This window comes from Bactrocera dorsalis, chromosome 5 (assembly GCF_023373825.1).
Source record: "Bactrocera dorsalis isolate Fly_Bdor chromosome 5, ASM2337382v1, whole genome shotgun sequence".
NCBI lineage: Eukaryota > Metazoa > Arthropoda > Insecta > Diptera > Tephritidae > Bactrocera > Bactrocera dorsalis.
This window is the reverse complement of record NC_064307.1, coordinates 57,175,793-57,201,295: the sequence shown is the minus strand read 5'-3', so window position 1 is coordinate 57,201,295 and position 25,503 is coordinate 57,175,793. Positions and strand designations below refer to the sequence as shown.

At 36.9% G+C, this 25,503-nt stretch overlaps 3 protein-coding genes across 12 annotated transcripts in view; 1 reads left to right on the top strand and 2 right to left on the bottom strand.

The window, feature by feature from the left end:
- LOC105224764 (uncharacterized) overlaps positions 1-6,681 on the bottom strand; it is a 37,391-nt gene extending 30,710 nt beyond the window's left edge. The window contains exons 1-3 of one of the 9 annotated variants that reach the window (XM_049458811.1): positions 6,326-6,681; positions 5,965-6,100; positions 5,177-5,698 (exon numbers count right to left, since the gene is read on the bottom strand). In XM_049458811.1, coding sequence (XP_049314768.1) covers positions 5,177-5,438 — 262 coding nt within the window. In that variant the 5' untranslated portion in view covers positions 5,439-5,698; positions 5,965-6,100; positions 6,326-6,681. Of the gene's footprint in view, positions 1-5,176 lie in introns of all 9 variants that reach the window. The other 8 variants (XM_049458813.1, XM_049458812.1, XM_049458815.1 and 5 more) reach the window with 8 other exon arrangements.
- A 381-nt stretch (positions 6,682-7,062) lies between these two features.
- LOC105229484 (NADH dehydrogenase [ubiquinone] 1 alpha subcomplex subunit 9, mitochondrial) lies at positions 7,063-9,003 on the bottom strand. The gene is made up of 4 exons (XM_049458849.1): positions 8,798-9,003; positions 8,232-8,670; positions 7,806-8,171; positions 7,063-7,736 (listed from the first exon to the last, which is right to left on the bottom strand). The coding sequence occupies exons 1-4, from the start codon at positions 8,835-8,837 to the stop codon at positions 7,343-7,345; spliced, it is 1,239 nt and encodes a 412-aa protein (XP_049314806.1). The 5' UTR covers positions 8,838-9,003; the 3' UTR covers positions 7,063-7,342.
- A 923-nt stretch (positions 9,004-9,926) lies between these two features.
- On the top strand, positions 9,927-23,685 carry LOC105229495 (mediator of RNA polymerase II transcription subunit 1). Of its 2 annotated transcripts, none has more exons than XM_011209823.4 (5): positions 9,927-10,480; positions 10,686-11,866; positions 13,483-13,615; positions 13,683-15,601; positions 17,505-23,685. In XM_011209823.4, exons 1-5 carry the CDS (start codon positions 10,438-10,440, stop codon positions 18,741-18,743), a joined length of 4,515 nt encoding a protein of 1,504 aa, XP_011208125.2. In that variant the 5' UTR covers positions 9,927-10,437; the 3' UTR covers positions 18,744-23,685. The 2 variants fall into 2 exon arrangements, with proteins under 2 accessions (XP_011208125.2, XP_011208116.2); XM_011209814.4 differs by having other exon boundaries at positions 13,683-15,613.
- Positions 23,686-25,503: the final 1,818 nt, after the last annotated feature.

Genomic DNA, 25,503 nt, shown 5'->3' with positions numbered 1-25,503 from the left:
GAGCCCTAGCGGAGTTGGTCATCATCAATCTGCTGACATTGTAGGAAATGTGGAGCTAAATGAATTTGATGCTAACTACACTGAAGTTTTTAAGCAGCTGTTGGCCCTGAATCCAAAAAAAAGGAGCAGGACCTGATAGTCTGCCTAATATATTTCTACGCAACTGTGCTGTCGGGCTCTGTGAACCTATCACGCATATATTCAGTAAGTCTTTTTATCACGTTTTTATCAACTACATCTTGAAGGCCATGGACAGTGGTATTCCAGTTCATTCAATATATACGAACTTTAGCAAGGCATTCGACAAAGTGGACCATAAGACTCTTATGGTGAAGCTAAAAAATTATGCAGTGAATTGCAATGCACTACGATGGATGAGATCGTACCTAACAGGAAGAAGGTTGCAAGTAAGAATCGATGATTCTGGGGAACACCAGATGAGTATGATGTCACATCTGGTGTTCCCCAGGGATCCCACCTTGGACTCATACTCTTCAACATATTTGTGCATGACATTGGGAGGAAACTGCAGTCTGAATACTTATTATACGCTGACGATTTAAACAATTTTCGTAGAATTTCCACCGTTTCTGATATTCACATCTTACAAAACGATATAGATGAGCTGTATAACTAGTGTAAGATAAATAAACTTGTTTTGAATGTGAAAAAATGCGCAGTGATGTCCTTCACCCGTGCGCATATGCAGGTACCTTTAACCTACACGTTGAACGACCAAAGAGTCACGGAAGTTGAAGACATCAGAGACCTGGATATAACTATTGACAGAAGACTAAATTTCAAGAAACACATCGATAGAATTACTTCGCAGGCATATAAAGTATTAGGGTTGATTAATCGGATGTGTAGGGAATTTGAGAACAATTGCTCGTTAACCTGCCTATTCTCAGCATTAGTGCTACCTATTCTAGAATATGGAACAGTGATTTGGTCCCCATTCACGGACTCAATGATCAACAGAGTAGAGAGAACCCAGTACAAGTTCTGCAAAGCGCTGCTATTTCATAACAGACACAGAAACGAAATCAATTCAACAGAAGACGTCCGAAAAATCCTGAAAATAAATGACCTGAAATCTCGAAGGCAGGTAGCAGACCTCATCTTCTTATTCAAAATCTTCAATGGATTAATTGATGCCCCAGAAATCCTCGCAGACTTTGAAATCGTACCAAATGAGCTTAACCTTAGACAGATGAGGAAACCTTGCAGATCGAACAAAAACTATGTAATCAATGGCCTAAAGGAAAGAATCTGTAGATTGGTAAACTCTCTGCACGGTGACATCGACTTCTTCAGCGGATCTCTACAGAACCTCAGAAAGATCGTTAAAAAAGCTTTATTAAAATACTAGCATACGAACTAGGTTACGTGTTTAATTTCTAATTTTATATGTTTAAGCCTGTTGTCTTATTTATAATTATAATTGTTATTAGATGTATAGTGCCGATTGGCGTTAAATAAATGAAATGAAATCGGACGATTTATTGTATTGGTTTGCTCTTTCGGTTGCTGATGGGTAGAAAAAGGCATTGCAGTACGGAGAAAAAGGGTATCATCTTAAACCTAAGCAAAGAGGGCCAAAGTCTTACGAATATCGCTAAAATATTAGTACGTTCATTGTATTTCGTGCAGAATGCTCTAAGGATTAAAAAGAATGTTGAAACTCGCGGTCGACAGAAAAAGACATTAACAACAACGGACAACCGTATCGTCACTCTTGGTAAAAAGGCCCCATTGATATATTTAAGGATAATATCAGCCGACATTGGTACATTAAATATCTTCCCGAATGGCCCTACGAAGGTTACATCGAGCTAATTTACCTGGCAGGACAGCCAGAAGAATACCATAATTGCAAAAACAAAAAAAATTGATATAAGATTACAATTCGCAAAAAATCATGCAAATTGGTCCGGGCCAAGTGGTGAGAAAAAGTGAGCGCAATATCTTGTGGAGCGACGAAAAAAAAGTCTACAAAAAAGACCGTTACACACGGTGGCGGCCGACTAACACCGCCTTTCTTGTGAACAGCACCCTAACCCCGACATCCCAACGCTTCCGCTACGTTTTTTTTTAATCGACTCAGTCCCATTTTTTTCCGCACAAACCCTGTAGGTATTTACATAAGTACGTAGCGGAAATGAACCTGATCATACATCATTTTTTTGGCAGGTGGTTTAACGTAACTGGAATCGGATTACGGATTAGATGACTATCAGATATACAAACAGTACATTCGTAACAGATCCATATTTATTGTCAATGATGCAATTTACTTATTTACCCAATATATTCTGAACAACGTAGTAGGATCATTGTTGAGTGTATATGGATTTTATCCCTTCCAGCATAGATCCATGCGTCGAAAAGACCTTCAATATCTACTGAATATTTTCTCCAACAATAATCAGCTCATACAGTTTTGATCTTTAGAGGCATAAAAAAATAGGTGGCTTCAGAAAGTACATTTCAGACTGTTTCCTTATAAAGTGGTCTAATATACCTAAAGTACATATAAACAAGATATTAATATAAGCAATGATCCGCCATTATACAGTACCTGTCGTATATTAAGTAAAATATACATTTTTGCCTGTTGCACACAACAAAAAAAACATCAATCGAAAGGAAAACAACATCCGATGTATGCATGCAATAGTACAAACTTTAACACATACATACGCACTTAGAAATACTTATATCGCAGTTGAATAATTAATATATTTAACGAAATGATCTTCTATAGAACAGATTGTAGAGAATACAAAATCGACAACCTAACAACTGATTAATGCCTAGACATACATACATATTTGAGTACGTAAATTTACAGCTAATAAATAAATGTCTATAAATGCAATTATATTGCACACGCCTGCACTCGGCTTATTTTGCAATATGTCACACAAATACTAGAGACACAGTAAAACTAATTACAATAGGCACATTTTAAATTTATAACAATTTGCACATATACATATGTATTACCCAATGAATCATAGTCATTATACATGTACATTAGCGAAATTACGATTGACGCAATTCAAAGGCGTACTGGTCCAAAAGTGCACTGGTGAAAGAAATATGCACAACAGGAAATAGCTACGGCTATACTTCAAACGATTACAATTTTTGGGAGATTACGTCATTTTACTTATTAAAATCTATTTCCACTGTGAAATTTTTCACCTGTAAAAAGGATACTTTAATGGCCTTTCAATATTACTCGCGATATGAAATGAAATTTTACACAGATCTTTGATATACAAGTATAATTACAAAAGTCTTAAATTAAGCATTTTTTGTTCAATTACAACTATTAAAACAAAAACGTTGAAATATTTTCCCCAAATATTAATTATTTTTGTAAAAACTTTTGAAAAGAAACAATGTATTTTAATTTAGAAGTTTTGCAGTTCACGCGGAGGCTGCCGGAAATGACGTCATAATGACCGTGTTTTAAATATTTTCCTCTGAAAAATGTCCAAATCTTTGTAAAAACATCTCTTTCGAACAAAAAAAATGTTAGAATTATATAATTATTATTTATTAAAAAAATGAATTAGTGAAAATAGACCCTTCTTGCTAGACGAAACCCTTTCAAGGGGATTTGCCGCATGCGTTCGGGAACAGATTTTATGGCTGATTTGGTTCGAACCCCTGGAGAACGAAGTCATCCCTTTATGCCTTCAACTGCACGTTTTTTTGTGAATTTATCATCACTGTATGCATTGTAAACTTTGTAACAGAAGTTATAATAAACTAAATACAAACAGTTGAAAAATAGTAAAATATTATAATTTTCGCACCATTGATTCAAATATTAGATCTATTTGCATACCACAATTGTCAGCCAATTTTTTTGACTTATAATTAATAATTTAGTCCTTAAAACCTACATATGTATGAGTGGCTTAAAGCTATATGTTGACGATTTTATTTATGTGCGTAAAATAAACTTTATAAGATGACATTGCGTTTCACAAATGTCAACAGCCTTTGAAATAAATTGATGATTGTCAAAAATTAGCTACACACGCCAAGAGTGTGTGCAGAAGTTTCTATTTTTGCCAAATTTTATTTAGTTCAACTAAAAAGAAAATATTATTGTATATAATGCATAGAAATGTGTTTTTTTACAAATACCTACAGCAAAAACTAGAATGCCAAAACAATTACATACTATATATGCATATAATATACATACATATGTATGTATTAAGAAATCTGTGTTGTCAAGAATGCGTGACGCTATCATTCAGTTATACACAGCTGTTTTTTCTTTTTTTTGTAAACACGCTGTGAAATTATCGTTTTTATTTTGGGTATATTTATAACCAGATGTGGGTATTCTTATACACATACAAAAAATATATAATATAATTGGCGAATTAGCCCAATTGAACAGAGTACTGGTTTTGCGAAGAAAAATGGAAAAGAATTGGCTGTTTTTTCTTTTTTTTTTGTAAACACGCTGTGAAATTATCGTTTTTATTTTGGTTATATTTATAACCAGATGTGGGTATTCTTATACACATACAAAAAATATATAATATAATTGGCGAATTAGCCCAATTGAACAGAGTACTGGTTTTGCGAAGAAAAATGGAAAATAATTGGCTATTACTAACGAGCCATTTGACCCAACAGTGGTGAAGGCATAAAAGAACGTTCAAAGCACTAGAAGATTTGTATAAATAATCACCTCAAATTTATAACATTTTAACTGTAGGGTGCAAACAAAATATGCAAGATTCGTTCTCGCACAAACATTTGTGTATGCCATTCGCTGATTGCATAATTGAAAGCACGCTCGGGTAATACCGGCAAGTGCACGCAAATAGAAAGCGATGAGAAAATTATACAAGCAGGCATTAAGCCCATAACAAAGTGTGAAATGGGTATGTAAATTAAAAAGCTAAAATCAAAGGCCATTGTCACTTTCCTTCAAAATTGCATTACACATGTAACACATATTATAAATAACATATTATATCACATATGTAAATGTAAATATGCACTAGATTACTCAACCGTAGAATAAAATATATCGGAAAAATTATACATAAATCTAACGGTAAGCGTATACATTTAGTACATCTGCCTGCATTTGCAAGTTTATCTGTTTCCCCTTCCAATACATATTCGCACTTACCCTTAGCCTCCTCATTGGCACGCGCAGCCACTGCCGCTGCTACCGCTGCAGCTGAATTTCCTGTTGCTGCAATTTGATGTTGTGGCGACATTTGCGCCGGCGTTTGCATAGCCGAAGACGACGACGATGACGATAAGGACATCGCATGTTGATCCTTCAGCTGTTGCAGAGACGTCAACTGCTGTTGCCCCAAATTGTTGGCGACATGAGCAGTATGCTGCAGCGGATTCGGCGCTGCAGGGGTGCAGGCTGCAAATAGCATTCTGAAGCGTAGCTGGATTTCACCTGTCTTCAGCTGCTGCTGCTGCTGTAACTGTAACGACTCCGTCGGCTATACACCTTTGACGCCGCCGTTGCGGTAGAGCGCATAAATTTTTGGTATATGCTAAAAAGGGCAACCACTATTGTAGTTGCTATTGTATATGCGCGTGAAAAATCCGGTTAGCTTTTGAGTGAGCACTGCTCAGCAACGGGTTATCCAATAACGTTACGCGTACTGATAACTGATTAGTTGTTGTAACACTGAAAACGCGAATAAAATAATTATTTTTTACAATTGCCGTTCAATTTAATGAAAATTGCGATGGGCTCAAGAGACTGCAGATATTCTAAAAATAGCACAAGACTATTTATTGCACACACTCACAACAGTATAACTGCCGTTTTTTTTTGTTGTTAGTGTCAAGCTTGCAATAGCTGTAAGCAATTTTTGCGCAGGGATAGTTGTAATAAAATTTGTTTTTGCACTGCACTTATGCATACATTGACGGTAGCTTCAAAGCTCTCACCTCTCCACACGCGAAATTTGCAATAGCTTCCTGTGGACAGCAATTATTCTTGGGCGTCGTTTTAGCACTCTTCTGTAATTCGCACGATTTCGATTTTTCCTAAACACTTCGGATAGGCTGTTTTTTTTTCCTTTGGCTCCTGAAATGGGTGTGACACTTAAATATTTATTGAAAAAAACTTAATTTAACACATCAACATGACAAAAAAACCTATATGCGCTATGCTGCACTGCTAGGATGCAAAACTTTCGGACTATTTCATAATCAAAATGCCTTTTTTATATTTCTGCATCAAACGATTACACATGCACAATTAGCACTTAGCACTACTATTTACTTTGTAATTATATACAATTTTTACGCACACATTAAAATAGAATTAACATACACGAATTGTATTAAGAAATAAACAGCGGATTTATTTCAGAACTTCCAGAAATTTCACAAGTTAAATGCACACCAAACCGAACAATTGTGTATACAAATGCAGAGCGACACGAAAGGCTCACGATGTAGAAAAACCGTTGATGTTTCCTCGCCTTTTTTCCGGGTTCTAGATGTCACAGTTTACAACCAAAGGAGTTGCCATACACATACATGTACACATTCAGATACAAATTACCAAACTTAGCAACCGGCTTTTAAACTTGTTTTTACAGCCGAATTCTTATTGGCCTACGGCACGTTTAAAGTAAAAATAATCGCAATGATCAAACATAACCAACTACAATTTTGAGAGCACTAATCAGCTGCTCAGGTGTGAAAGGTAAATTTTCGTTTCGTTAATATGGCAGCTTTAGTTTGCAACTGACAGCTGTTAGCCGGTAAGAAGTGGCTATGTTCACTGCTCCATGTTTCTAAATATCGATAAATTAAACTTAATGCAAGAATTAAATCAAAAGTAATCAATAAATAAGTGCGATAGGTTATATACTTTAATAATTAACAAAGTACTAACACCTACATGATTATTAGATTTTTATGCAAGCAATAGTTTTATATTGTTTATACAAATACATCGGCTGTTCGAAATATATTCTGTGGGCAAATATTTCCAATCGATAACAATTCTTTGCCAAAATAAAAATACAACTCAAATTTCTTAATTTTTAATAGCGGTTCATTAACCAAATTACTTTTATTTGTTTTTTAAATTTTCATTTTCAACTTCTACACCATTCATAATCGACCATAATTCACTAGATGTAACTCCATACCACAAAGAACGCACAACAAGTACAACGAAGAGCAATTCGCGTAGATGCAAATGTTTCTTTTTCAAGTCGCTGTTTGGCCACCAACGCCACCAACTTTCATATGATGAGTGTTGTTCATTATTTGGTTGACTGTTGTTAGCGTTGTTGCCATTATAGTGGTTTTATGCAAACAAACGTAGTTCTTCCCGATGTTCTATCGGTTTTGGAGGAGCTGGTTCCTCCCACTCTCCCAATTCGGCATCATAATATTGCGCAGCACGGTATGGTCGCAATTCCCATGGTATTTGCTCTTCCATGGAGGTCAATTGTACACCCAAATCCTCCAAGCACGGTATGTCGGAACGAACAACATCGGTAATGCATTCGCGCTCGATACGTTCCATATGTAGCTCACCAATAGGTTGTCCAGGACAGATAAGCTCAGTGAACTTGGCTTTCAATAGGAAGGTTGGATCCCAACGCATGTCATAACGACGGTATCCCCACCATTTTTCATCTTTGCGCATAACACGATGGAACCAGTCAACTAATTCGCTCAACTGGTAGCGTTTTGGTCTGCAAAATGGGAATTGGGTGTTTTAACATATTTGAAATTATGTAAATTCAACAGTGCTCAAAACCTACCCAACAGCTTGATAAACCTGACCAGCAGTATCGGGATCTTTAGCGCAATTGACAATAGCTTGTGCAACATCCGACACAAAAACTGGTTGTTTTACAGTGCGTTCACCCGCAAACCAGAGTGGCATGGCACGGAACTGGCGACGCCAAATGTGGGCGTAGTATCGTAGGAAACGATCTTCAGAGCCATAGATGTCAGCTGGCCTAATAATGGTGGCCTCTGGGAATTCATCACGAACAGCACATTCACCGTAGTATTTGCTCTTCAAAAAGTTGCTGCCACCCTCAAGCACAAAGCTCATTGGTTCAGGACTAGCGTTCAAAGCAGACAGGTGAATCAAACGTTCTACTCCAGCTTCTTTGCTGATTCTATAAAAAAATTAAAAATTACATGGTAAATCCTTTGAATTAAGTTTAACTTTAGCTTACCTAGCAATGCGACGTGCGCCTTCCACATGCACGTCATTGAATTTAAAATTTTTAGTCTCGAATTCACGACCAACTAAGTTGATAACTACATTTGAGTACTTCACAGCATCGCGTATCGCTTTTTCATCTCTTAAATCGTAAAATTGGAACAGCACTTGACCCAAATCGCCGCACACTTTAAGACGAATAGCTTCTCCGTGATCGCCACGATAAGGCATTATCATTTGAGTACCAGTTTTGCCCAGCTTGTTGCAAACATAGCGACCTACGAAACCAGTACAACCGAATATAGTCGCAACAATACCATTAAAGCTGCTACGTCCACCGGTACCACGACGCATGGTGCTGACATTGGTGCTTTTTAGTGGGCGAGGACCTTCGGAGGAGTTCGAAGCATGGCGCACAAAGAGTACGCTCAATGCAGCGCTGCTCTGTTGCTCTGAATTAATTAAACGTGAAATATTTAATAAAAAATACATAAATTATTGTATACATTTTAATGCAAAATGAAAGTTACATAATATTTATGTGCTCCTGTTAGGGCGACTGAGCACGATTAAACTTACTTGCTATGTGGCCATTACGCAGCAATATTAATGAGGCCATGTTTAGTTATTTCGTAGTTTGATTGGATTAAATCCAAGTCGATCTATTATTTATCCTCCCAAGGAAAATTTGCAAACACTAGTCCCTAATAAAAATTTCAATCGTACAGAAAAGAAAAAAACAACACACGTCTAATTTTGAAACGTCAAATTTTGACGTTTTTCTTTTGTACACAAATTTGTTGAAAATAGAGTTAAAATGACAGTGTCTGAGACTTTGCTGGATTTGGATTTTGTGGTAATTTACGCACAATTTAAAGCGTTTGGCAGTTCAAAAAATATTTAATTCGTTTAGTTTAAGAAAGTTATTTACGATTCTTTAAATTCAATGAATTCTAATTTATTCAATAATTACAAAAGGAAGAAATCATAAAGGAAATTCAGCAAGTCACGAGTACTCGAAACTCCTGCAATATTGAAAAAGTTTTCATGGAATCCCAGAAAAATATAGGGAAGTTTTTATCATTCTTCGTGGAAACTTATTCATACCTATGATGCACTTTATTAACCCTATGAGTAAAAACGAGTTGCACAACATGCACACCAGAATTTCAAGTATTTATCTCAACTTGGCCCAAAAAATTCTTACAAACTTTGATAAAAATCTCTGTAGGGTTTTCTAGTATTTAGTAATAATTGTTGACTTCAAAGAAATAATTTCAATGTTTTATAGTATATCTTGTGTCCAATAAAAAATAAAGACATTGATACAGAGGATCAATACCAGGAGAAGCATTCTAATATTTAAAAAAAATACTACATTTTCGGATGCCTTAAGAAACGTATACCCTCGATGCCACAGCCCTAACGAGTTCTTTGTTCATTAAATTTTTTTTTAACCAGAAGTTTTCTATTTGATCGAGCCAAAGTTGAACCCTTGCCTTCCCTTTAATTACATAAACTGACGTCATAACTATACAATTCTTAGAGCTAGGCGTTTTGTAATACATTTTTCTGCTATTTGGGTTCAGTGTGCATTTGACGATCCTCCAATATCATTATATCATTTCTAAATTTTTTTATCTATTTCTCAGTCGTTTGTGCCATATGTAAGTTATCTCATCGGTTAATTGCCCATTTCTTTTGAGTTTCTTAAGGTCATTTGACAACACTAGATGTTCATCCCTAAAGGCCCAAAGACCGAACATAGATATAAAGTCACGGGCTTTCTTTCAAAGGACTACGGTTTCAGAAGTCGTAACTTGCAACGGAGTCAATGAAATGACGATTGAACTAACCTTTTATTATCGATATCTTCTATCAGGCGATTACCAATATTTGTATAATATCGATTAGTTTCACACATTCCTGGTGTTTTTCGAAACTAGGCAGAAAATAAAGCAACGATTTTGCAAAGAAAGGATTTATTTAATTTTGAAAAAGTAACTATAGAAAAAGTAATATTGTGCATTTGTAAGAACAGATATGTAATGCAAATATATGTCTTAAAAATTTAACGTTATCTATATGAGTAACTAAAGAAATAAAAAAAGTAAAGTGGTTTGGTGTGAGAAAGTTTATCGACGGCGGCTTGCCTAGCGGAGCCCCATTCTTGGTTAAATTCACCGCATTTGTTACACGTTGAAAACGCTTTAAATAATATGATGAACTCCACTGTAGCAAAGACGGCGGTCGGAACAACTAGTGAGTGTTAAATATAATTATTGTATTTTATTAATTTAAGTACACATATTCTAATTGCATAAAGTTATAATATGCATTTTATGCATACAAATGTTATGTTAAAAGCTCTTCTATAACATCACTATCAAAATGTATTCAATATTCATAACACATTGAGCACTTTATTGTTTTGTGAAGAATACTTACAATATAATATCTTTTTCAGCAACAACTGCTGCTCAGTTGCTCAGCTCTGCACCAAGCGCTGCTGAGAAAAATAAACAATGGCAACGCGAACTGCTTATGGAACGCATACGTACGCGCTCCAATCAACACAAATCATTTCCTGAACTTGCGAAGGCTATGCGTATGTCCATGTTGGAGAAACGTTATGCGCTCGATGCAGTTGAGAAAGCTAATTTGCAAAAATGCCTTGACAGCATGCAACATTGCATTAAAGTAACATCACGCCAAGGGCTGGTTGAAAGACTTGAGAGTCTATCGCGTCAGCTGGGCCTCAAGTTCATGGAAGATACATCGGGTTTGTTTATTTCAACCGATATGTTCTTTTTGGAAATAATTTTGGACGCTAACGGCGCACTTACCGATGTCAAAGTGCATCATGAATGCAAAATTGAACAGCAGTCATGCAGTGAATTGGTAAATTGTTTGAATCGGGGAGACTTTGCCGATTTCACTGTGCAGTTGGAGGGTTTATCATCCATCTATCAATTGAATGCAGAACCCAAAGTCAAAACGAAGGCTTTTGTTGCCTTACAAGCAATGGAAACCGACTTATATAATCTTTTTCAAATGCAAAATTTCACAAAAGATTCGCAGCAATTGGTCAAAGCATCTTCAGTAGGTTTAGTGCTTAAACGACGTGGTGGTCATCCAATGAAGCTTATCTATTTCGTATCACCTTATGATCTTCTATCACTGGATACCAAGTCGTTGCAACCGCTCACTACCGATTTGATTACAAGCAAAGATGTTGGCTTCAGTGTGACAGTGAACCTGGAGGCTTCATCAGCGAATAAATTGCAAATATTACCGATTGTTAGCGTAACTAATGATCCACAGACCGGCATTGATATACCAATATATGCTCCGTTGAATCAGCAAAACTCCATGCTCTTGCCCGCCACATTTGTGCTACGTCTAAACAAACCATTGCCTGTGTGTCATGCCACCTTGAGAGCTTTGGGCCTGCCACTTGGCGTTGCATCTGACGGCGCAACCGGTTTGGATTCACCAGACAAAAAAGACGTTGTCATATCGTCGATTATGAATTTGGTAGTGCAAACCGCTTCAGAGCAACAGTTAAAAAACTCACAGAAAGGTCTCTTTGTGAATTTGCCGGATCAGACGCATTGCTACTTCTTCACGGAGAATAAACAATTGCAGGTGGGTGTTATTCATTAAGTTAGAATATAATAAATTATGAATATTTTCATTATATCCCAAACTGGGGCAACGTAACGAGATAAATCGACTTAGACATAACGAATAAATCGACTACCGATTCAACGAAGGTTAGATCGTTGAAAAGATTGGCCCGCCCCGAAAAAAATCTGAATCAATTCTGCAATCATTGAATCCGTTGTCTTGAGGATTGCCAGCCGAAACAGCAGTTTTAGCAAATGAGCGTGTCTCCTTACGTCAGGTGGATCCCTGTTATTCCGGAATAAGGGATCTCAACTTGGAGATTGCACATCTGGTAAATCAGCATAAGAGAAGGAAATGGGTAGAACACCTGAAGTCATGGGCGACGATAATGTAGTCGAAATCCAATTCGACGGTCATGCCTCCTGGGATCCCAGGAAGTGCATGAGGTGCTTTAGACGACAATTTATACTGTACCCCTCGGGGGACAAGACGAAAAAATGTGTTACCCGACGGCTGCACAAAATGCAAAAAGACTGCGTACTACTTAGTTTCACCGACGGAGAGGTTATGAGAGTTATCAACCTATCAAAGGCATCTAAATCCATCGGTTCAGGCGGTATAGATATGATGTTAAACCTCTAGACTCGAAGGGTGTAGGCTATTTCTCTTAAGGCCCCAATCTGCGCATACCCGATGTATGTAAAATCGGTAGGGTGGTACTATTAGTGGAAACTGGGAAGCGTAGGGGAGTCTTTCTCTCCTTTTCCCAGGTTAACCTGAGCCTAGCTAAAACCAGAACGGATTCCGTAAAGAGCTGATTGTGGTGTGTATCTATTGTATCTATTGTCATAAACGCACAATTAGATGAGCCTAAACCGCCCTGTGAGAGAACTGTCCTAGTAGCTTTGGACTTGTCGAAAGCCTTCGACACATTATGACTACCATTTAATCACTATATTTCGAAACACTCACAACCACCCGAAGGAATCTCTATAACTTCATACATAGATGGTTGTTCGACAATGACGTCGGGCAGTGGAATTGATGGCGTGTGTTCAACAGTCTGTACTCCTTCAAACAAAGCAATCTTCCGGTCGGTTATAAATTCCCCGACGATATATGGTCCTCTTGCTGCTGTAGGACGCAGATGGGAAAGATACAAACTTTCTGATGTCTCCCATTGAACACTTGCATGGTGAGGCCCGCATGCTACATGCTAAAGGAGCGTAATACCCTCCTCTCTAAGCAATCACTTGCTTGAAGAGGCTCCTCCTGCCTTGTAGGAACATCAGAAGAATACTCCTCCAAAACGTCGATGACATAAACAATATACCGACCAAATTACGGACGCGACCAATTTTCGACAAGCTTGAAACGCCATTCACATTGGATCTATTAACACTTTCACTAACTGCCACCCAATGAATTAGTCCCCGCTCATTACTAATTACTTTATTGCATCAACGGTACAAATTGTTCATGACATATAGCTACCATATAAACTGATATCTTAAAATCAAGTTCCTTACTTCTTTGTTTGAGAAGAGTGTTCTACAATATGTTGTTTCAGTCCAACTGAAGTTAATGTTTTTCCTTTTTAATACCATCAATTGTTATATTTTTTACTATTTTAGGCTACCCTTGTTTCCTCCATACCTTTTACGGAGCCTATGCAAGTACCGAAAATTTTAGATTTTCTAAAACGTCAGGCGCTTTTCTACACACTCTTGGCTAGTTGTGTACGTACACAGTCCAAAATGGGTAATGGTAAGTTATTGCTTTAAATATTACAACTACTACACCGCCGACAATAATTATAATTCGCTCATTTCAGATATGGAATCCACCACCATACTCGAAGTCAATGCCATTTCCTTTCAACAAATCAGTGTTTCACTGCAACATACCTTCGAGGAAACAATGGCAACTCTTGAGTTCGATTTACGTGACGGCAATGTAAAGTGTGCACTCTACTCGCTAACACACAACTACGATCTGCTGTCGTTGAAGCTTACAAAAGTTGTGGAAAAGTGTTTGTCCATACCGGTGACCATACGTGCGTTACTCAAGTTTTGGGATCAAGAAACGATGAGCATGTTTCAGCGCACTATCGGTGGTGGCGTTGGCGGCGGCATGGGCGGTTTAGGTGGTACGGGCCCTTGCGGTAGCACTGGCAATGCTGGTTATGGAAATTTTAGTATGGTCATGGGACCTAATGATTCGGGCGGTGGTGTTGGCGGTAGTGCCGGCATGCGTGGCAGTGGCGTTAAAATGGAACAACAACAACAACGACAACAACAACAACAAATGTCCAATATGGCTTCCGCAACGACGACCATGGGTGGTGGTGCTGGTGGCGTTGGTATGAATGCAGCTTGCAATAGCGCTGCCGGCATTGCAGGGTTTCTGCAATATAAAAACGAAGTGAAGCAGGAGGATTTTCATGATAGCCCAAAGAGTCAAATGCAAAATAATTTAGCTTTCCATGCTGCTGCTGAAAGCAGCTCTTTGGGCAGCGCACATCAGCTACAGCAAACGCAGCAGCAACAGCAACAACTACAACAAACCGCATCACCGCATGATCAAAATACCATTGGCAATCAAACGGAAATCGAAATAGCTGATAAGTACAAGAACATTTGGATGGATAAAACAAATTTGAAGAATTGCGTCAGCATAACACCAATTTCACCGGATAGTAATAGCAGAGGCGCCACACAACAACAAGGCGTAGATGTGAAACGCTCCGTCGGCATAGAAATTATTCCATTGACTGCAGCAAATGGCGCCAATGCAAGCGGCGCTTCAATCACATTGCCCGGCGGCACGAATGTTCCGCAAACCGGCGTCAACGCCTCATCCACTATCACTATAACGCCCATTAACACCGTGACCAATACGAATATTAATGCCAATAAAGATAAAAAATCGAGCGGCGTGACAGCTGTGGGCAGTGCCGGTTTAAATACCGGACCGAATATGTCTACGGTGAGTGGCAAGCGTCCATTGGACGTAACTTCAACCAATGATACGCAAAAGGAGAAGAAACGTAAAAAGAAGCGCGATGATTCACCCATGGGTCCACCGGAAAAAGTATATTCGCGTCAAAATTCACCTGCTGCCACCAACGAGACCGCTGCCACAGTGGCGGCGCGCAAATTCTCATCACCTTCCTCCTCACCAAAAGGTGGCAGCGGTAGCAGCATGCTAAGCGGCGCTAACACTGGCGCTGCCGGCAATGCTGCGCTGCTTTCGACACGTCCCAGCCCGAAACATTCGCCCGTCTATAGCAGTCCGAAGCATTCGAATACCGCCTCCAATAGTCCGAAGTCACCGTTCGGCACGCATTCGCCAAAGCATGGGTCTTCGGGTAAGCCGAGTATGTCGACACTGAAGAGTGCCACAGCGACCAGTCTAAGTCCGAAAGGCGATAAAAGCGGTTGTGGTGCCGCAAGCAGTTTAGTTGGCAATGCGGCGGCCGGTGTTGCGGCTGCTAATGCAGTGAAAGCAGCTATGGGTGTAGGTGTGGTTGGTGGCATGCAACAAATGAAGTCTATCAATCATTTAGCGGCACCAACAGCGTTGAATACGTCTGCTGGTGGCTATAGTGGCGTGAACAATATGAGTGGCGGTGGCGCTGGTGGTGTTAGTGGCGGTGTTGGCCAGCTATTGAGTGGTAATGGTGCGCCGGGTGGCATGGATATGAATGCGGCAGCTGTTGCAGCATCACAAGTGGCAGCTATGCGCAAAGTGGTGAGTGGCGCGGTAAGTTCATACAATTTTCAGTAGACACAACTCGCAAGTACACATCTTTTTGAAAATTTTTTTATTTTTATATATATATTTTTTTTAATTTTTATTATTTTTCATAGCGTATAAGTCTAGTTTATAGGTTCATTTGCTGTTCCGAGTGGTTTAAATTATTTTCCAAAATGATAAAAGTTGTTTCAAAGCTTATAAAGTTCAAAAAAGAAAAGTACACCAAGCAGAGCATGTAAAAATTGAATTAACAAACAAGCTAACGTGTTTATGCTAAATTTATTTAACAAAAAATGCAACACTTGTCGAAAATAATTTTAAATACCGTTAGGCGTAGGCCACGTATGACAAAATATAAATTTTTTCTAAAAATAATGCTTTTAATGTATTTCGATTAAATTTTTGCATAGAAAAAATGTTTTTTTTTTACTTTCTTCCTGCAATGCTAACTGTATGTGTTTTCTTATTTGAAAATTTCAAATCTTTGTATTCTAGTTTTTTAAATTAAAAAATATTAATAATAATAGTAAAATAAATAAAAAGTCTAAACATGCTAACACTTGTAGTTTGTCTTATTTATTTTTATTTATTATTTTAGTTTTAAATTTGCGATTTGGAAATGATACTGGTTAATATTTAAGTTATTTTTGGTTGATTTTTCGTTAAATTTTTGGTTAATTTTTTGATTAAAATGCATGCTAGTGTGGTAAATTATATATTTCTAGAAAAGGTGTGGTTAAAAAAAATAAAAATAAAATAAATTAAATTCAAAACCGAAAAAAACTTCCACTGTGCAAAATAAGCTAACTTTAATTTGCATTTACTTTAAGTTCCAGGAAGTATTACGTTTGGTTTTGAATTTTGAGGTTATGTTAGGTACAGTTTTTTAATGAAAATTATTGATTTTTTTTTTTATAAAAAAATTAAAGTTTTTCTTGCTTCCACTTAATTTTCTTTAAATTTGTGAAGGATGGAATAGCCAACGGAAGCTCATATACTGTGAGCTTTAATGGCAGCTATATGCTATAGTGGTCCAATCCGAACAATATGTTCATGAAGATATCTCATCAAACAAAAAGATTTTTACACAAGAAACTAAGCGACTAGTTCGGGTATATACAAGCAGACAGACAGATGTACATGCCTCAATCGACTCAGCTCGTCACGCTGATCTCTTTTTCTTTATATTTTAAACGGTCTCTGACGTTTCCTTCGTGACAAACTTAATGCATCCTGTGCAGGGAATAATAATAAAAAGTATTCACTCAAACCTCTAATAGTTGTTCTATAATTCTCAACAAGTTTATCAAATGCATAATTGAGATCTGGATAGATAGATAGAATTAATCGAGGTATGCACTGCGACCTTGGGTCTATTGTGCCCTCTCCTAACTCACAGGGACTCACCAAGCCCCAACAACCAGATCTGGTTACTAGACAACTTGATAAATAATGTTTATAAATTTAATAAATAAGAAATTAGTGCTTATTATTTTTATGAAAATATATTTTTTTTGGTGGTGAGCATTTTAAAATTAATTTAATTGTTGATTTTGAAGTAATTGTACACATTAATATGATATATTATATCACAAAACTTAATAATATTTTTTAACGATATTTACTAACATTTTATACTTCACTTTTTCTCTCTCTCTATCTCTTTTTTATACACACTTTGCTTGCTCTTATATTATTTTTATATGCACTATAATTTTTTTCAACACTTTCCCACATCTATTTTTCCCTCATCAAACATTTACTTAAACCCAAATTTGCCCATATAAACCATCTTCTCAACACTCACACTCATTATAATCGTTTCTTCATTTTTTACGCTTTCCGCGTGTAATTTATCCACACACACACTCTCTATGATACGAAATTCTTTTGTCAGGTTAGTTCGACGGCGTCAACGATGTCAGTCGCGTCAACAACAGCAACAGCAACGCAAGCGCTCCCGGGAGCGCCAGTGTCGGCACCGCTCCAACACTCACCGCCGGACATTGGCAGCAGTGAGTCGAAGAGCGGTGGACGTGCCGAGTCAACACAGCAATTCAATTCAACCGAATATATGGTGAAACCGAGCCAGGAGGGCTTGAAGCTGACCATCAACAAGACGAGCGGTGCTGGCAAAACCAGTATTAGTAACAACAACGCCAACAGTAACAGCAACAGCAGTAGTAGCAGTGCTAACACGGCTACTGCAGCCAACGCCACCACAACAGCTGGGAAGGGTTTAAAAACGGGTAGCGGTTCAACTAAAAAACAACATACGGGTCTCAAACCGGGCGTTAGCAGTGGACCGGCCTCTAAGAAGTTAGCGTCAGCCAAGTCACCGTCCAAGAAGGGTTCCATATCTAAACATCCCTTTCAAAAGTCAAACTCATCGGGAAGCTTGTCAATAAAATCAACCAATCCCACTGGTGGCTTGACCAAAAGCTACAGCACAAATTCATTTGGCGACCTGGGCGCTAGTGGCGCCACAGCACGTAAGTCCACCAAGAAATCTGCTGCTTCGTCGTCGTCAACGTCGACCGCAAACACGAACGCCAATGCAACCGCAACTACTGCACCTGCCACACGCTTGGACCACCAAGCGGACATGTTGAAAATACTACAATATGCTTCACCGGCAATGGCGGCCAACATGGAGGGTTTCATGAAGGGCTTCAATAGTAAATTTCAAATACCGAAATTATCGCAACGCGCCGCCAACCTCGCAAATGGCTCACAATCGGCACCGACTACGCCGACTGCACTCTCGCCTGCTTTGAGTAGTGTTAACAGCACGACGGGTGCAAAGGTTGATAACCCTGCCAACGAAGCCCTACAATCGCTACACAATACGCAACAACAACAACAGCAACAAAATGTTACAACAATGCATTTGAGCGCTAATTACCATTTGGCACAAAAAACCGAAGGCTTACAAATGCATTACGCTAATCATCATCGTCAACAGCAGCAGCAACAGCAACAACACACGCAAATGCATAATCAGCTTACGCAGCACCAGACAGCCTTAACAGTTGACTACCATCATCAAGCGTCGGCTGTCGCTCAATCCATGGACGAGTCGTCGTTTATGCCGAACGCTGCTGCCGCGTCGTCGGCTGGATACGGTGGTAAATGACATTACTTAGTTACATTTAAATTTTTTATTTGTAAGTTCCAAGTATTTGTGTATTATTTTAAATTGTAATAATTATTTTACCGATCCACCTCGTTGCTGGAGTCCAATGAGGTTAAGTTAAAGTCTTGGCCACCACTTAAAGATTATTAGCATATTTGTTACTGGAAATTCGGTCTGGTTTTGTATGGCATAACGCTAGGTAGGTCTGATAATTGAATTCTATGTTAAAACTATTCAAGTCATATGTTGTTCAATTATTCGAGATACCGTCTGTTTTAGAAACGCTTGCAATTAGCTCTTACTCTTAGCATTCGAAGCGTTTATTCGAACGAAACGACTTAGTTTTTCGACTTTCTAACCCTGAAAGCAAAGTTTGACTTTATTGCTGTTATTGTGCCAGCAATTAGCATATCATTTACAATCTACAAGCATCTAACACCAACAATTTTGTTCCAAAAATGTAACACTATTAAGTTCAAATTGTTTTTGCTCGAAGATGGCTCATAGGTAGAGGGCTCGATTTTGTTGGTCTGGGACTTGCTCTAAAATTAATCCATAGTATGGAAAGAAAGTCAGATTATAAGTCGATTTTGATCTGTAATTGTTAGAGATTTGAGAAATGCTGTTGAGTAGAAAGATCCTAGTCGAATATGAATTGGGTCCGCTGCTGTTATGTAGATACGACTATTCTTTGAGAACAGTTAATATATTCTGGATCTCCCCATTCATTTGATTAACCTACGGCTCACCTCCATCAGTCCAGTTATAGTTGGTCTCCTTGGAACTTGATTCGTTTCTGCATTGACATGAACTTGATGTTTAGACGCTAGAAAAAAAGAAAAAGAAGCATGCTGTTAACTATCATTGTGGCGCAGTGTTTTTAAAGACCGAACGATAGCTTTGTTAGTTATAAATAGGATCTGAAAGCTTCTTAGCTCTTGTTGTTGTTATAGCGGGAAACAAATATTCCTGAGTTTTCAGTCCTTAGTGGGATAAAAATCCGGTTCCGTTCCAGTTACGTAGACCCTAGTGTTGGGTGGAACGGTTAATTTCTTAGTTAATTACTTTGGGAAATCGGGTTATCGGGTTATCCAATATTTTCTCAGATCCAAATTAAATACCCAAACACATTGTTCTTTATAAAACCGATCACTTCTTGAAAACTTTCATAAATATTTTTCGGAAACGAGTTTCCAGTAACAAAATGCATGTTGGTACTTAAAATTTGAAAATTAGTAAAATCAACGAATCTAATTAAGTGAGGCAACACTCCGTTATGTGCATAATATATTAAGATACATGTTTTATCCAACATTAACTATAAATAATAAAAACTGCACTGAGAAAAATTCATATCTTTCAGTGCGAATTTTGAATGCCTAAAAGTATGCAATATTTTTTCAAAATTTGTTTTTTTTTTTTCAAAATAGTATATGTATATCAATCATTATTATTATAACCTTGAAATTATAATTATTTAATCTATTTTCGTATACCATCAAGAAAACAACCACTCACACAAGCATTCTTGAAAAATATTTGTCAAGAAATTGTTAGTTTAAAAATATCGTTTCGCTTGTTTCTTGCTCTATTGTATTTACAATGCTCACATTTTAGTTTAGAATTGATATTTTTAATGGCATGTAAGAGATAACTGTTTGAGTTCTTACTTAACATATATGAAGATCTTTCTCAAAGATTACACGTGTCAGGTAACAAAGAACCTCTGGCTTCGTTTATGCCTTACTTTTGGCGAATCTCAACGTTTAATCCCTTTCCCTTTGATTTTGGTTTCTACAAAAGGGATACCAACGGAACGCTTTATTGGAACATATTTGAATGTTCGCTTAGAAATAAAATATACACAAAAACATCCAAAAATTGCAGGTGACCTTCAAAAAATACTGAATAAAATGGCTATACAAGCCGTCTCGAGTATTTCGTAGTGCTCTTTGAGGCTAAAAATTACTGGTTATTGACCTCTATTTTCAGTAAGATGCATCTTGTATAAGTAATGTCCTTTCGTGTGAAAATACCGATTAAGAAAGCATTCATACAAAATATATTCTGTTGCAGGCAGAACTTGAGTATCGATTTCAGAAGCATTCCTCGAACAATCAGAGTTGAAATCTGATCTCTCTGAAAATTGAACTTTCTGAAGCGTTCATCCTTCAAATAGTCGGTTATGAAAGGAATTCTTTCAAGAATGTAGTAGTATATGTCCTTCTATTGTTCAAAGGTCTATAAATAAAATTAGTCTTTGGAAATGTATGTATATACTTGCTTCTTTGCCTATGTCATATCTGTCACTAAAGTGACATTTAAGAAAGTGTTCACCCATTAAACCCATTACACAGCTGTATTACTATATGTTCTGGGTATATTAGCATATCTTAAAGACAATCTGTTTTGGATAAACACACTAGTACTTTTTCCTTATCTTAAGGATAATCTCTTACGCAGGCGACGTTTAACCCAAAAACCTATAACACGGCAGTGGACTAAGGAAGGGGCTGCGTAAATTCGGGGGAAGCTTATGTTGGTGTTATCGCCGTATCTCGTAAGAATTAATTGTAATCCTTTCAGAGATTTAAAGTGTTAAAGATAGTCTGAAGAAACAAAATATTAGTTTTTACCTTGACTGACTTTAATAAACCTTTTTAGATAAATTTGTTATGACTGAAAGTGGTAGCGATTATTGTCCAATGTGACTAGGTATTGCAAGCTTGATCTTAATGAAAATTAAAGCGACAAAGCAATATGTATTGACAATTTTTATTTTTAATTTAATATTTTTAAATCGAATATGAATAGAAATATTTTTTAAACAAAAAAAATCGATGACAAAAATCGATCAATTGCGTTCAATGACGATATAGTTATCGAGAGCGCTTTAAGGGACTGCGTTTTATATTTTTGAACAGCCGTTATACTGAAAAATACGATTTTTGTATATACGATACGCATTTTTTATATGGAAATATATCTTGTACAAAGAAATCGATAACAAAAATCGACTCTTTGCGTTCAATGGTGTTATGTCGATATGGTTATTGAGAGTGTCTTAAACTTGCTCTTATGCAGTCAGTTTCAATATGTTTGCGACTAACTAGTGATAAATAAAATGTATGTCGATAATTTTGCCCGACATAAGTTGTTATCGCAAAACATATTAATTACAATTTATTTATGTTTTTGAACAGATTGGTGTTTTATCTATTAACAATTGATTTTTAAATATATGGACTTACATTTTTTCTACCGAATCTTATGTTGGTACTAAAAAATCGTATTAAAAACGATTATTATGCGATGAATGGTGTTATATCGATCTAATAATGCTTAAATAGTTGCTGTTAAGCCAGCAGTTTTTAATATATCTATGTAGGACCGTTTTCTGTGTCTGCCATCTGTTTTTTCTTAGCAGTCATCTATCAGTTAAGTTCTGGTAAACTTAATCAAGACTCCTTCTTTCGATAAAGAACCTTTTTTTTTGAACAGAACTTAATTGACAGCTGACACCTGATCAGACATGCAGAAAACGGCGCTTAATTTTATTATCAGTATTTTGTACTATAATTATATAACCAAAAATTGTTAGTGGTTTTGAATATTTTGTGAATTTTTGATAGCATACTAATTAATTAACAAAGTTCGTGTAGTCTTTCTCATATTCTCCAAAATGTTTTTCCAAATTTGATTAAATTATTAAAAAAAAAGTATGCAAACTAGCACACAAAATAATTTTATTGCGTTTCGTATATAGAATTTCCATTTCAGAATAAAACGCAGAAAATTTGTCCTTCTAAAACATCACACAAATTGTTAAATTGCTGTTTATTATTTAACGATAACCATTCTACTATCTAGCCTTAACAAGCGATACAAATATTATTAAAATATTACTATTTATATAAAAATTGTATTTAAATAATAAAATTGAAATTTTCTGATAGATTTTGGACTGAAACGGCTGGGCTAGAAACAAAATTGAGTACAAAAATTAAACGAAAAATATGATTTTTGTAAATTGTATACCAAAACACACTTACACAACTATACATACGCATTTAAATGCAAAACATTGTAAAATATAATCAATATTATTATTAAGAATATTGAAATTATATTAAATTTTAAATATTGCGCATCCGTTATAATACACCCTACTCTTTTTTTACACGGTAGATACGTTCCTCAGAAATCCGTGTAAAAAAACCGTGTAAAAAAAGAGGCGTTTCCTATAGAAAAAGGGGGGATACGTTCCATGTCAACTGAAAACCGTGTAAGATTAAATAAGGAGCTATATTTACTTCGAAAAACCGTGTAAAAAATGTTGAAAACTATAAAATTTCGGACGTGCATACAAATTGTATGTTCATATGACATTTTATTGAACATTAAAACTTAAAATACATAATTCATACAGGTGAAAAATTGGTAGATTAAGCAAAAAACAAAAGAAATCTGGTAATCCAGAACTAAGAACAGAAAAATTAGAATAGAAATAAGGAAAAACTATTAACATTGGTACATAATTATTATTATTATTTGATAACAAGCGCCATTGTTTGTGACGAACTGGACTAAAGTCCATTTCAGCAATGTAAATATCATGCGAACAAAATGTGTAGATAAGAGTTATAGAATAAGGGGATTTCCTAGTTACTACTATGTATGTTCATTTCAGCAATGGTGCTAAGTGTGGTAAAAACAAACATAATTACAAGACAGTGATTAAAAGCCGTAGTAGATTACAATTTTTAGATTTTTACAAATAAAAAATTTTTCTCAACCGTGTAAAAAGAAACCGTGTAAAAAAAGAGTTGGGTGTACAGAAAAAAAGCATCATTGTTGAAATATTAGTTAAGTTCGAAAGCAAATTATTACTGGCAATAACTGTAAAAAAAATAAAAACGAATTGAAAAATTTTTCAAAAACACATGCTGCTGTTTCTGCTAACTGTTTGCTGGAATTATGCATACTCGTACAAGTTTTTAAAAGTGGTGAGTACTTTGAAGATTTTTGACTTTGTGTGGAATTGAAATGATTTGACGAATTCTCAATTGTATGCCTTTCAGCTTTGTTTGCAGTATGTATGTTGATGCTGTTGCAAAAATCAAGAGAAACAAAAGAAAACGTTAACTTCGGTTGCACCGAAGCTAATATACCCTTCACAGGTGCATTTCTTTTAGTAACTATGTGTTCAGTTTATATGGCAGCTATATGCTATAGTAAGCCGATCTGAACAATTTCTTCGGAGATTACATTATTGCCTTAGAAAATAATCTATACCAAATTTTGTGAATATATCTTGTCAAATGCAAAAGTTTTCCATACAAGAACTTTTTTCCGATCGTTCAGTTTGTATGGCAGCTATATGTTATAGTGGTCCGATATCGGCAGTTCCGACAAATGAGCAGCTTCTTGAAGAGAAAATGACATTGGCAAAATTTCAAAACGATATCTTAAAAACTGAGGGACTAGTTCGTATATATAGAGACAGACGGACATGGCTAAATCGACTCAGCTCAACATACTGATCATTTATATATATACTTTATAGGGTCTCCGACGCTTCCTTCTGGGTGTTACAAACTTCGTGACAAACTTAATATACACTGTTCAGGGTATAATAAATTATTTTTGTTAAACAAAGTGAGCACTTCAATATAAATGGAAATTGATGGAGGAGTTTGAAACAATTACTTTTTTAGATTCTATTTTCCATTCTAATTCGAAATCTAGGGGTTAAGCCATTCAGTCGGTGATTTAAATTTCTTCAATTTGCTGACCACTGAAAATGTGATATCCGAGGTGTTCCAGCCTTGCAAGATGGCTGACAATCTGGATGGAGGTGTTGTTGTTTCTACATCTTCTTCTAAACAGCCCTTTTAAAATACTTCCTAAAGATTCTCAACCTTACTTAGATAAGGCAATGACTAGTTAGTTGACTAGCTAGAACTCCAGTTAGCCAGTAGTGGAACGCACGAAGACAGTGGAGCTGTGACCCATTCTCATTCTATTGCTAGCAAGACTACGCTGTGTTTTCTTGCCAGCTCGTTATCGATTCCGTAAATAGTAAGAATTGGTTTTCCTTAAGTACACAAATGTATAGTATCTACAACGTGCGGTGTGTGTGGCGCCCTGGAAATGCCAGGCATTTTTCAGTACCAGTTGGCTGTGAGGAATAGACACACTAACTTCCTTGGTAGGGCTCGAGGCCCATCTAAAAGCTATGCCGTATTTTGGGGGCGGCATCCAGTTTCAATGAAACACCACATTCAACTTACAAAGTGTCACTTTTTCATTCATTAACCACAACTACCACGATACTCCCCGATACCACTCTCAGTCATACAAGAACCTTGACAATTTTACTGTTATCCTTCTCATCAGTCTCTAGCAAGGGCGCGCTTAACAATAGTAGTTGACATCATAAGATGCCTAGCTGGTTACCCTCAAATGCGTTGTTGTTATAGTGGATTGATCAAGGGCCAGCTTCCGAGCTGAAATCCTAGACGTTCAATCGGAGTAGTTCTTCAATGTTCATCGGTGCAATCGTTTCCAGCACAGGTGCTGGGGGCGCAGGCGCCGGCATTGACCTGTTCGGCGGTAAGGAGTGCCATCCACCACCTCCTCTAAGGGCGTGGACTTGTTCGCGATGATGGAAATTCTCGGTAATGCCATTAGGAGTGCTTCATATTTTGAGGCAAGCCCCTCGGCTCCTTCGAGGTCACTACTTCGCTTTTACGATATG

Bases quoted from the DNA above. Each gene is read 5' to 3' on its own strand.
- LOC105229484 (XM_049458849.1), bottom strand. From the start codon at position 8,837: ATGGCCTCATTAATATTGCTGCGTAATGGCCACATAGCAA. The intron at 8,172-8,231 runs GTAAGCTAAAGT...ATTTTTTTATAG, and splicing joins GGCGCACGTCGCATTGCTAG to AATCAGCAAAGAAGCTGGAG. The intron at 7,737-7,805 runs GTAGGTTTTGAG...CCCATTTTGCAG, and splicing joins CAGGTTTATCAAGCTGTTGG to ACCAAAACGCTACCAGTTGA.
- LOC105229495 (XM_011209814.4), top strand. From the start codon at position 10,438: ATGATGAACTCCACTGTAGCAAAGACGGCGGTCGGAACAACTA. The intron at 10,481-10,685 runs GTGAGTGTTAAA...TATCTTTTTCAG, and splicing joins GACGGCGGTCGGAACAACTA to CAACAACTGCTGCTCAGTTG. The intron at 13,616-13,682 runs GTAAGTTATTGC...CGCTCATTTCAG, and splicing joins ACAGTCCAAAATGGGTAATG to ATATGGAATCCACCACCATA.